At 40.9% G+C, this 13,715-nt stretch overlaps 1 protein-coding gene across 5 annotated transcripts in view; it reads right to left on the bottom strand.

Moving 5' to 3' along the window:
- Nucleotides 1-13,715, bottom strand: part of ASTN2 (astrotactin 2) — a 981,001-nt gene that overhangs the window by 59,628 nt on the left and 907,658 nt on the right. For all 5 annotated transcript variants that reach the window (XM_025359305.1, XM_025359304.1, XM_025359306.1 and 2 more), the window contains one exon: nucleotides 1,710-1,851. In XM_025359305.1, the coding sequence (XP_025215090.1) occupies nucleotides 1,710-1,851 (142 nt within the window). The remainder of the gene's footprint in view (nucleotides 1-1,709; nucleotides 1,852-13,715) is intronic.

Raw genomic sequence — 13,715 nt, 5'->3', positions numbered from 1 at the left:
TAAAACTTTAGTAAAATTTGCCCAGATGTCCCACTGGAAGACGTAGAATTGCATATTTGCTTTGAGGATTTCATTCCTAGAACATTCACTGCCCCCCAAGTGACTTAAGATAAAGCTTGGGTCCCAACATCTCAGAGATAGTAGGTTGCAGAGTCAGGGGCAGAAGACTCAATTGCCAGCTTTTTTGACATTCTTGAGTTTGGTGACCCAACACATTGGTTGTTACCAAGGAGCCTGAATATATCAAGTGTTCAAAAGGGTGAGGAAGAGGGAGGGAGAGGAAGGGGAAGATGGGTTGTGTTTTGAGGTGAGCAAGGTTCACAGATTGTGGAGGGACTAACACTTATTGCGCACATGCTTGGAGATACCAAGCCAGGGTGTTTCTCGTTTAATTATCACACATTTCTACAAGGTGGGTTTTATTATTTGTTTTACAAAGGCTTTATAAGAGACTTAGGGGGTAAAGCAACTTATCTAAAGTCACTTAACTAAAAATGTCAAAGCCAGATTTGAATCCATAGTCTGTGGCCTTTCTCACAATCATTAGGTTATGTTATCTGAGGATAGGACTTCTGTCTTAGTCTCATTCATATCCACAGTGCTTAGCACAAGACCAAAACACAAGAAATACTCAGCAAATGTCTACTGAATAAGTAAATAAGTTATGAATCAGTGAACAAATGTGTAAATGAAGTAACTGATGAATGAATAAATTAATGTAATGAAGGAATATAAGAGCAGGTGAATAGATGGATAAGAGATGCATGAATGGAGGGAAAGAGGGAAGAAGGGCAAGAGGGAGGTATGAATGGAAAATAGATAAATCTTCGGGCAGATAGATAGTTAAATGGAGGAAAGAATGAATCCCTGAATGGCTAAATACAGTAATAAATAAATGAGTTGAATAACTGGTGAATAAAGCTCAACTTTGTAACAACTTCAGCTTTCTAAGTTGATAAGGGAAGTGGCCTATGGTTCCATAATTAGGGTACATAAGGAGAGTTGGTCTATGAAGCTCTATGTTATAGCTTATGATGGTTGCATCCAGATCTAAAAACAACACTCACTGAGGTAGGAAATAAAAAGTAACAAATGAGCTCCTTTTCTCTTCCAAGGCTAACAAATGAAGCTCAGAGTGACTATCTCTTGCATCTTCAGAAGTTTGAATGCAGTGACTCCAATATACTCTACAAAGGAGTGATAATTGCACTATTTTTAAAAGGCTAGCTGGATCTATTAATAAAAAGTATATATTAAATATATATCAGCATATATATCTCAGTATGCATATTTCAGTGTGTATGTGTCTATATATCAGATATACTAATCTAATATTTAAAGAGAAGAAAGGATACAAGAGGTAAAAGACCACTAGGCAGAGATCCCTGTCCCAACCATCCTTGATAACTTGGTAGGTGCTCTTGAGTAAACACTCTTCTCTCTCTGAGCTGCAGATTCCTAATCAGCAGAAGGAATGGTTTGAAATTTCTGGTCTCTCTGGGCACTTCAGCACTCACCTGGTGTGATTCTGTGATCCATTGTGGCATACTTCTCAAATGGACACTTCTAAACCTTAGAATCTCAAGTTGCACATATAGGCTAGCTAACAAAACATTTGGCTGGCCTGCACAGAATAACTCATGCCATTCCTCTTAGGCTTAAAATCATCCTGTCTGCTTCATGGTCCCCACACAACCAACACATCTTACTTGTAGAGACCGTCAGGCTCCAGACACTTGAAGATGACCGAGTAGATACTGACTTCAGGGACCTCTCCATGGCTTCGACCAGCTGCTACACAAGATGTGCCCAGGCCAGAGAGTAAGTCATCAGCAAAACTCAGGAATTCTCCTGGAGGGAGAAAAAGAAAGATGAACTCCTCAGCTCAGGCCATAGTGAGCACATGTTTTTGCTGTCATTCAAACCTATCAAATGTCTGGATACCATTATCAAGAAAAATAATGGATAGAAAAAGCAAAATATATGACAATGACACAGATTTGTATTTAGCCTTGATGACTCTTTGTTCATATTTATGCACAATTTTTTCATCCATCAAGTGGAAATACTAATACCTACCTTTATAAGATTGTAGCAAGGCTCAAATGAGGTAAATTATTGTGTAATAAAAATGCATGAAAAGGTAGCAAGGATATTATGCTTTTTTTTCTGTAACTACTCTGGCCTTGTCACTGCCATTCACTCCCTCTTAACTCCTTGAGCAAGACTCCTCTTTCTTAGAATTGTATTTTCCTTCTTTGTATAATGAAGGAACTGGACTAAAGATGTAAAATAATTTTCATGCCAATTTGCCAATATTGTGCATGGGTACTGGATTCATGGAGTGTTATACTGAGATGGACAGAGACCAGCTAAGGAGGAAAGAGTTCTGTGATTGATAAGTGATGAAGGTCATGGAACCTTCATCGTGTACCGGATGTACATGATGTCACGGAACCTTCACCATGTACAGGATGGAACAATGGGAGACTATGTGCCACATATTTGTAATCCTCAAACTCCATCACTTCTTTAATTTACTTTAAATCTAACCATTGGGTTTTAAGTAGTAGTGGAAGTTACTAGAAACAGGACTAATAAAGAAGTCTAGGAAGTAAAGAAAACTAGAAAGAATAACTGAACATCTAGACTCTTGGGATCTAGTCTTAGTTCTGCTGAGAATTTGCTGTATAGTCATGGACAACTAAATCCTCATTTTTTTGTGCTTTAGTTTTCTCCTCTGCATGGTGAAGGTGCTAGAACCATTATTAGGATTCCTGAAAAAATAAAATAAAAATATAGATATGAACAAAAATTAAGTTATAAGGACAAACACTGCAGTACTATTTATACTAGCAAGAATGTGGAAACAGCTAAATGTCCAACTATATAGAAATGGCTATATCAATTGAGTTCAATGATGCAATAGGCTATTTTATAGTCATTAAAAATAATTTGTGGAAGAATATCAAAGGGTATTTATGACATAATGTGAAGTTAAAAAAACAGGTTACACTATTACAAAGTAATCTCATTTTTGTAGAAATTTTACATGCACATACATTTAAAAACATAAGGAAGAAAAAAACAAAAGTTTAAGAATGACTCTGGAGAGTGACATATGGGCACTTTTTCTATCTTATTTTTGTTTATCTCTATTTTAAAAATTATCTTCAATAAACATATATTGCTTTTGTAACCCATAAAAATATCAATAAAAATTACTTAAAAATAGATAAAGTAAATGGGCCAGACTAAATGGCCTCTAAGTTCCCCTCCAATTCTAAAATTGGATGATCGAGGAAAAAAACTGACATATGAGGTATTTTTGTACCACACAGTATAAAATGATATGAGGCCTCTCAACTGTTGTTTTCTTCTTTTCTTCTTGCCTGATAGAGAGTTCCTCAGAGCTCTATTCATGTACAACCCCAGTAATAAACCAGAAAAGGATGTCAGCTCCATTACATCCTCTCTACCTGGGATTAAGAACAAAACAATGTCACGAAACCATAAAACAACAATAGTGTTGGCTCGTGTTTCAGAAGACTAGGACTCACAGCAGCCTGGGGGTGCTTCTCTACCAAGGAACTGATTGAGCAGAATATACAGATCACTTCCTGTTGGTCTTTCAAACAAAAGTTTCATTCTTTATTTTTATTTATTTATTTATTTATTTATTTATTTATTTTTTTTGAGACAGGGTCTCATTCTGTTGCCAAGTCTGGAGTGCAGTGGTGCAACCTCGGCTCATTGGAGCCTCTGCCCTACAGGCTCAAGAGGTCCTCCCACCTCAGCTTCCCAAATAGCTGGGACTATAGGCATGCACCACCACACCAGCTGACTTTTGTATTCTTTGTAGAGATGGGGTCTTACCCTGTTGCCCAGGCTGGTCTCAAACTCCTGAGCCTTGGCCTCCCAAAGTGCAGAGATTATAGGCATGAGCCACTGTGCCTGGCCCAAAAGTTTCATTCTTAAAGAAAAACAGTTTTAAAAAGAAGAGTTTCATTCTTCCTCTTACAAGTGAATCTTGCAAGACTTATCTGACTGAATTGGCCAGATGGACCTGGGATTCAGCCGAACAACAATTCTAGAAAGTATTTGCTCCTATAGTCCAATAGAACAGGTCTGATGGGTACTGTTTTTCGGTTTCCATTTTTCACAAAGATAATATATGGTTCATAGACTTGACATGTGGATGCTAGATTTAGGATCAAGTGTCTAAATCAGGGTAGTGTTGGCAACAGGCAATTTCAGCTGCTACTGCAAGACAGACCTGAGACTGAGTACTATTTCCACCATGGGTTGCACGTCCTTAAACTTCTCAATGTCTCCATTTTTCTTTTTGTTACAAGGAGTTGACAACACTCTCATGCATTTGGAGTCTACAAAGTAAAGCCAAGGGTCTAGAAAGAAACAAAGATGCCTAGAACCAGAGATTTGTCTGGAAAATGAAGACATGAATGAATCTTTTATTCAGCACAAATTTTGGCATCCCACACTTCTTCTGTAGGCTTCTTATATCAGGTTCTTTCACTGTACAACCAGAAACTAACAATATGTCCATTTCAAAAAATATCACAAATTCCAGAGCAATGTATGCGATAAAAAGTTAAAAAAAAAAAAAAAAAAAAAAGGCAGGGGAGCGAGAAGACATGGGATTATTTGCTAGATGGAGTGAGGGTCTTATTTCACTTGGTTTCTCAGGATTCCAAGTCTGGCTACATGTGTTTGTTTTCTTTGAGCTTGGATCCATGTCTGTCTGCTTTTCAATTTGTTTCCAGATAGCCAATGAGAGAGTTGGATCTTCATGAGTGTATTCGTCATTCTCATAGTTCATAGCAATTCTTCATAGTTCTATGAAGAAATACTTGAGACTGGGTAACTCATAAAGAAAAGAGGTTTAATTGACTCACAGTTCTGCATGGCCTGAGGGGCCTCAGGAAACTTACAATCATGGCGGAAGGCACCTCTTCACAGGGTGGCAGGAGAGAGAATGAGTGCCCAGGGAAGGGGGAAAAAGCCCCATATAAAATCATCAGATCTCATGAGAGCTCACTTACTATCACGAGAACAGCATGGGGGAAGTGCCCCCATAATCTAATCAGCTCCTACGAGGTCCCTCCCACGACACATGGGGATTATGGGAACTACAATTCAAGATGAGATTTGGGTGAGGCTACAGCCAAACCATATCAATGAAGGAATTCAGTATGTTTGTGGCTTGTGTTAATTACCTGTCTTTAGATGAAAAGAGGTTGACATTCATTTTCAAATGGGAATAGCTTTCCAGATATTTCTATGAATTTCAGTATAATTTGGACCATGGATACAAGCCCCATAAACATGTCAGGTCAATAAGATTGGCATGATTCTATGTTCTGAAAAATTCTAAGGTTTGCAGGTTTAATTCAAGTGAAGGAACTGGTTCACCTGCAGTATATGCAGTATAACTAATCATACCAAGATCATTATAAGGATATTTAGTGCTCAGTTCTAGTCACAACTGTATGAATAATCATCTTCAAATGAAAAAGTTAAAAGGAAGGCAACTGACATCTAGTACATACTTTTCTTTTTTCCATTTAATCCTCACAGCAATCTAACAAGTTAGATTTTATCATCCCCATGGTAAAGCTGAGGTTAATGTTGCAGTTAAAAAGGAAGAGAGCTGAGATTAGAACCCCTATTTTTTCAGTTCCAAAGACATATCTTTTCTTTTATACTATGCTGCCTCCTAGAGAAAGTTTGAAAATGATAGTATCAGAAAGGGAGGTTTCTCAATGCTATTCAATTTGCAATTGAATTCCTGCCACTCTCTTAGCTTGAGGAATGAGACAATAAAAGAAATGGTCCCTGACCTTCTACAGCTTGTAATCTGACAACAGGAAGGGTTGTTAAATACAAGAACAAACCTATAAAGTAAATTGTAAGATTGCTTTTTTTGGCACTGGATTTCAGAAGGTTTAAATGCAACTTAGATGAAGACAGGTGAATGAAGTAATCCCCCAGTGTTCTTCCTCACCCAGTGGAGGGGGTACTAAGAAAGGCCTGGGGGCTTCTCTATGCACAAATGCAAATCAATGCAATTCAACACATGTATTGTGGTTCCACAATATAACATACTCTGCATCTGGCAACCATACAACTGAATGAGCAATAATATACAGAGCAGTGGTTAAGAGCCTGGGCTTTAAGTTTACTCTGCCTAGGATTAAATCCTAGTACTCCTTCACTTACTGCTTGTCTTGGACAAGCTCCTTAACTCTGTACATCTATATTCTTATATGTAAAATGAGGAGAATCATAGTATCTAACTTGCAGAGTTGCAAACATCATATAAAATACTGTATCCTGGAAAACAGTAAGAGCTTAAAATGTGTATTAACTATCACTGTTTTTGTTTTTCTTATTCTTTTTTTATTTTTCTTTTTTGAGAAAGAGTCTTTCTCTGTCACCCAGGCTGGAGTGCAATGGCATGATCTCGGCTCACTGCAACTTCCACCTCCCGGGTTCAAGCAATTTTCCCACCTCAGCCTCCCAAGTAGCTGGGATTATAGGCGCCCACCACCATGCCTGGCTAATTTTTGTATTTTTAGTAGAGACAGGGTTTCACCATGTTGGCCATTCTGGTCTTGAACTGACCTCAGGTGATCTGCCCGCCTCAGCCTCCCAAAGTGCTGGGATTACAGGCATGAGCCACCATGAACAGCCTTGTTTTTCTTATTCTTGTTTTCAACATAACAGAGTAGAGATAAGGACTCTTAAAGATATATTTTTATCCAAGCTTCTGCTTTTACAGGTGACAAAACTGAAGCTCAGAGAAGGAATGTGACAGGTCCATGCCCATACACTCAACAGAAGGAGATTTGGAACAAAAGCTTTGTGTCTTGACTCCTGGCATCTAGGAGATAACTTGTATCAGCCAACCTATGAGATAAAATCACTGAGAACTGAAAATCTCTCAAAGCTAACACAGGAGCCCTTCCTCCCCAATTTCTGACCACTTTATTCAACATGAATGTGACATACAGTCCCTGGGCAATTACTACGCACCAGACACTGTGCTAGGTACATAGTTCCTCCTTGCCATCTTCTTAAGCCTGGAATTTCTCAGAAAGACACAAAGTCTCCAAGAGATAGGAGCTTAGTATGTTTCTAATATATCATATATTTTAACAGTGGTTTGCAGATTATAACATAGAGAACTCCAGGGGCAAGGATGAACACTAACAGGAGAGAGATTGGGGCCAGTCTTCCACATACTCACACTGACCTTCAACTAGATCAACTCTAGTTTGATCTCTTTTATATACTAATGGTCCATGTTTTTATTTAGTTTTTTACAAAACTGTTTATAAAAGTTGGTTTTAAAGTTTCAGTGCTTAAAGTGTTTGAATTCCAGAACTGTGCTATATTCTCTGAGAGAAATACAGAGGCTTGGGAATGCTACACCTTAATTCAAGGATTTGCAGCTACTCAGGGGCAGAATCCAGAATCAAGCCCATTGTCTTGCATCTGAGCCCCATGCACCTTTCACTAGGACACTCTACCTGGGAGGTCTCTGTTCCCACCTCCCTGGTACCTTGTTAGGGTTTTATGGTAGAACCCTCCTAGAACCCAGGCTGCTGCCTCTGCCTCACCCAAGTTCGTCCAAGTCTCTAACATTCTTTTCCTGTTTTTCTTTCCTTGAAAACAGATAGGGAGTTGGGAGTCGCTGTACAGGAATGTGCCTGTTCCCCATTACAGCTCTTCTGGGGCTGTAACCCGAGTGGGCTGGGGCCAGACCCCCACACATTTCTTTATCCACTCAGACTCTAGCCTTGCTCTCATTACCTTCTGCAGAAAATGTTAATCATGATTCTGCTGCAGCTTCAGAATCAACCCGACAAAGCATGGATCAATTTTTCTAGAGGCCCCACTTTCTATCCCTCAATTCCCTCTCCCTTTCCTTTCAGCAGTCCCTCAAACCTTCTCCTTGTTTCCCCCCCCTCTCTCTTTCTCCCCTCACCCTCTTGCTTCTGAATGAGTTGAGGTCACAGTCAAAGCTGGCCACAAGAGCAAATTGAAAACAGGTTGGGAGAAAAGCAGCAAAGAAATTACAGAATGGAAGGAGCAGTGGGAGTGGGGAGATGTGGGGGTGGGGACAGCTAGCCTTTTAGCCCAGGTGAGGAGAAAGGTCCCCAGCTCAGGGCTCCACACTCTTTTCGGGAAACACCAAGTGGATTTAGGAGTCACCATTCTGGGCCTGGCCTCTCTAACCTGCAGATGCTCTTTGTCATGGTGCCCAGGGAGAAGCACGGCTCTCTCTGCATTTCCTTTACTTGGGCAACTGTAGACATTCATTATGAGAACGTGTCAGGGACAAAATGCATCTTTGAGGGCCTCACACCTATCAGCTGCAGTTGGTTTGTTTCTTCTGAAACATGGTGTTATTTTAAATCTGAAGAAGCAGTGTGTAGTGATCCTCACCTTTACTGTAATGGCAGTAGGAGGTAGTGGAAAGACAGTGGGTTTTGGGGAGCAGATGTCACCTAGTTTTGAAGCCAGGCCTACCACTTATGAACTATATTATGTAGAGATGGATGACTAAACTCTCAGAGACTGCTTCTTCATCTGAAAAGAAGATGATCCTATCCATTTCGGAGAGTCAGGTAAGGATTGAGTAAGATAATATTTATAATATGTCTGATATATGAATAGCTTACAAATGTTACTGCTCCCCTCATCCCTGCTCCCTCAGGTCTGAATAATTTGTCTGATGGCAAAATTTTTAGTTATCACACTCAGTCGCTTTTAGGTGCATTACATCATATCTAACTCCCTAAAATCTTCCTGGTTTTTTTTGCAAAAAGAAGTCATTTTGGATGGAAGGAAGGAATGAAATAAGAAACAAAGAAAGAAAGGAAGCAAAAGGAGAGGAAATGAAAATGTTATTTGGCTTTTATTACACGGCATCAACAATGCTAGACATTTTTACTTATATTGTCTTGGTTAAATATTCAAAACAATCCATCTTGCTTAAAATTCGATAAAACCTAATGAATTCAGTGAATTGTGCTTTTGCAGATGAGGAAACAGTTTCATCTGTAAATAACTTTCTCACAAAAATCTACCTAGGAATGGCAGACTAAAGGCTGAAGTCAGGACATTTAGTACCCAAAGTCTGTGCCTTTCCTACTACACATTTCCCTCCAGACTGCGAGATGCCTGGGGCAGGAATTTTGTTTCAGTCACCCCTGTGTTACTAGTATCCAGCATAGGGCTGATGACACAGCTATTTACTGAATGCTGTGACACTGAATTTCAGTGGTTGAAGCCTGGATCTGCTCCCATTTACTCAACATCAGCACCTGGCATTAGAACTCTCTCTTGGGATAGCCAGGCTGCCTCCTGCATAACCTTTCAGGAGTAAATAGGACACAAATAATACAGGAAAGGAGGAAATGACGTAAAGATAAGGGCTCCAAAAAAGGCAACAGTGATCTAGCAAATACCTACTGAGAGTTCCCGTGTGCCAGGCATCGTGCTGAGTCTTCAGGCTCATCCTTATGCTTGCCCTCTAGTGGACATCTGCTGGTTTGACTGGCTATAAAGGCACGCCTCTTTCTACCAATAGCACCTGTTTTCCTTCGGGGAACCAGCTCTCCCCCAATCTCAGTGTAAACAATTTAGGTAGAGCTAAGGACCCTTCTATCCTTCAGAGACTGGCACATGATCAATAGCCAGACATTTCATGTCAAAGGCCAAAAAGACAAGTGACCTAGGCTTAATCAATCAGACTAACTCCAGGAACAGACACCAACCAAGTCCTGATGACATTATTTGAAGCCTTGGACCCAGTTGTGCCTGAGGTCTACATCTACCCTTGGGTATTTCAGATACATGAGTTACTATTTTTCCATTTTTGCTACTTTCCATTTGTTTTCTGTTCCTTGCAATCAGGAGTCCTCTCAGATACAAATCCTATGAGGTATGTTTTATGATTGCCATTTTATAAATGAAAACATAATGCTCACAGATCTAAATCAAGTTGTCCAAAGTCATACTCTATCTAAACAAGAAGGCTGGAATTCAAATACAAAGCTGTCATACTCCAAAATCTGAGCCTTTCCTATCATAAAACGCTGCCTAGGGTGAGGGATATAAAGACTACTAATCAACAAGAATTCATGGGATATCTCCAGTGTCCTGCTTCCTCCAGCCCCTTCCTCCTCACTGCCTGAGCTCCTTTCCTCACTCACTCATTCCAGCCATGCTGACGTTCTTCCTCCTCCTCTAACGTGCCAAACGTACTCCCACCACAGGGCTTTTGCACCTGTGGTTTCCATGGAGCCCTCTTCCCCTTGTCATTTTTGGCTTACTCTCTCTCCTTTCCCAAATCCTTGCTCAAATGTCACTTGCTCAGAAAGGCCTTCTCTGGCCACTTGGTCTACAGGAGCATTCACTATCACCCTTTACCCTCTTTACTCATTTATCTTTACAAAATTTATCACTCTCTTTCATATATTGATGGATTGATATATTGCCTGTATCCCCTGCTGTAAGCCCTGTGAGTAAGAGAATTTGTTCACTTAGAATGGTGCCTGTACACAGCAGGTTTTCCATAAATATTTATATAGTGAGTGAATGTATCTGCTGTGTGCTGCAAACTGAGCTGATTGCTGGGAGCACAATCATAAAGAACACTTTCGTTTTAATTCCCTGGAAAGCAGAGCTTAAGAACAATGGCTTGGGTGCAAAAGGTTTATTTGGGAAGTGATTCCAGGGAGCAGGCAAGGGGTAAAGGGCAGAGTAAGACAGGGAAGAGAAAAAGTCAATATAAAGGCACATCTTCAAGTCTGCTGCTGTACAAGATGGGACCTAATTCTTCAGGAACCTTTTAAGGAGGGAACAAGATACCCCCCAGAATTGTCTGGCTGGAAGTCGGGGAGATGGAGCACTTATCTACCAGTTCCTGATTCCCATTGGTTGAGTCCTGTTTTAGTCTATTCTCATGCTGCAATTAAAGACATATCTGAGACTGGGTAATTTATAGCCAAACCATATCAAGTCCCTCACCCACGAGTGTAATTTCTCCACACTTTTTTAAAGTGGTACTTGCACACAGGCCTAGGGAGCTCCTTCAATCTCTCATAAGGCTGTGGGGCAGAAAGTGCAAGTGTGCATCTGAGGTCACTGGCAGCACAAAGTGAGCCTGAGTGTGCACAGAGCTGCTCACCACAGCTGCAGCTGAAATAGCCATGGGCCAAGAGGATATGGCATGGCCCCAGAGGCATCTGCTATAAAGATACAGTCTCTGCCTTTAAGGAGTTTGTAGAAAGAGCAACTGACTTGTCTTCCTTTCTGAGGTCTAGGACAAACTTGTTAACCTCAGTATTCAAACAGTTCACAAGCAGTTATTGAACACCCTCTAGGTGCCAGGGAAAGGACTACAACTGTGGTCACAGCTCTGAACCACAGGAGCAAAACCTCTTCCCTGTGATACTCACATTTTGCAAGGGAGAACAGCAAGGATTGCTTTTACGTGCAGTCAACCAAGGAGTCCTGCAAATTATGATTAATACTGAATTTAATAGTATTAACCTCAACATTAATATGCACTTGGCTTATAAAGCCTTCCTTTCTCTACAGCTGGATTAATTAGAGCCATAAAAGCCCTCGTCATCCCCGCTGTCTCGAGGACAAATGATGCTAATGCATTTGGCTGCAGCGGGTATTGCTAACATGTGTGAGGAAAGCTGATTTGGGGACCAGACTGGGGAGAAGGGGGAGAGATGAAGGAAAGCCAAGTTCCCCTCCCCCTCCATCACTCTTTAAGGACCACAGTGTGAGTTCACTGCCTTTGAAGCACTCATCCATGGAGGGTTTTCTTTTCCTTTTTTCCTTTTTAAAATTCCATTCCCAAATGTTATATCGTTGTAAAGTGGAAAGAACCAACTGTACAATGTGCTTACCATCAGATTCTCAGTTCCCCTAATACTTCCAACTTTCCCTGGGTCAAACACTTCATTCAACATCTCCCTCTCTGTACAAAAAGGCAAAAACCACGAGGTTGCTGACGGTGGGCCCTAGGAGCCCCTCTGTCCACAAATGTGATGAAAAAGCATAGTATCTAGCAGGGTTGAAGTTATTATTCTTATTTTGTGAAGAAGAAAAGAGAGGCTCAGAGAGTTAAGGCAAGCTGTCCAAACACACAGCTACTACCTAGCAAAGCTAGAACTTGAACCCCGGTTGATCCAATTCCAAAGCCTGTTGTTTTTCCACCACAATAGGCACTTCTTAATTGCTCTGTCTCTGTGAACTTCAGTCTCCTTGTCTCTAAAATAAAAGGATTTCAAGGCCAGGCACAGTGAGTGGCCCATGCCTATAATCCCAGTTCTCAGGGACACCAAGGCAGGAGGATCACTTGAGGCCAGGAGGTCAAGACCAGCCTTGGCAGCATAGCAAGACCCCACCTTTAATCCATGAAAGGCTTTATAATTTGCAAAACATGATGCATATGTCAGCAGTTGTTGTTAAGGAAAATTCTCAGTGCCAGGTAAGGTAATAAAAATGCCAGGTCAGTACTTCTGATATGTATGCCAATGTTCAGCTCCAAGGACATAGCAGGGCACAAAAAATGTGATAGTGAAGGATCTTTAATATCCTGGACACATAGCCATCTTAAACGCAGAAGAATTTGAATGCCAATAAGCTAACTCACTTCACACACAGAGAAAAAAGTTGGGGTATGAGGATGCTATGCTGCAGGAAAATGTAGTCCTGAGATTAGAGCTTCCGCAGCTCTTCTTTAGTTCTCTAAAGAGCTGGCTGCTTCTGTTCCATCATCTCAACTGAAGTTCCATCCCTTTAGAATCCTCTGCACCACCCCAACTAATGCAAACTCAAACTGCCTACTCTCAGTTATGCCCCACCAGAGAACTCTTGATTGTATTCCAAGCACTAGTGATAATTTGTAGTTACTGTGTTTGTCAGTTTATTTACCTCTTTATTTGCTTTTTATTACGAAAATATTAACTTCATGAGTTTAGGAGCCTTGTCCATCTTGTTCATGATTTCTCCGGTGTCTAGCAGAGTGTGGGGGGGGGGGGGGCGGAGGAGCTATTCATTAAAGGTCGATTGAATGAATCAAGGTAAGGGTGATGCTGGAGAGGTAACTCATGACTCAGTCAAGGTTTTGTAAACATGTGTGGACAACTGATGTTCATCCCTTAAGTTTTTGCTCATACCCGATGTCTTTCAAAATGCTCTTCTTGGTCACTCTTTGCCTTCACCTGGCAAAATTTAGGGCCCCTCAACTGAGTTCCCACAGCTCCCTGTGTCCCTCACTATTAGAGTCCGTAACTCATTGTCCTGTAATTACATATGTAGTTGTCTTCCTCCCCTCATGCACTGGGAGGATTATGGAAAGGTACCTGGCCTGTCTTAGTCACCACCTGAGCCCTAGTGCCTAGGCTTACGCAGAACAAGTGAGTCAATGAACAAGCATGGCTTCCTTTACCCACTGGAAGAAAGTCCATGGGGTGGAAGATTGGGGGATGCTAGGACCTCACTATGCATCAACCTTGGAGTTGTGTTGGAAACAGCAATCCCATGAGGCCACTGGGTCTTATGCAAAAGAGCACTGGGTAGAGACTCAGTGCCCCTACCTCCTTGTGAGATTCTGTACAAATAAGTTCATCTCCTCATCCACCAAAGCACATGACCATAAT

The sequence above is a fragment of the Theropithecus gelada genome, chromosome 15 (genome assembly GCF_003255815.1).
Source record: "Theropithecus gelada isolate Dixy chromosome 15, Tgel_1.0, whole genome shotgun sequence".
NCBI lineage: Eukaryota > Metazoa > Chordata > Mammalia > Primates > Cercopithecidae > Theropithecus > Theropithecus gelada.
The sequence above is the reverse complement of the archived record's forward strand: the minus strand, read 5'-3'. Positions and strand labels throughout refer to the sequence as shown.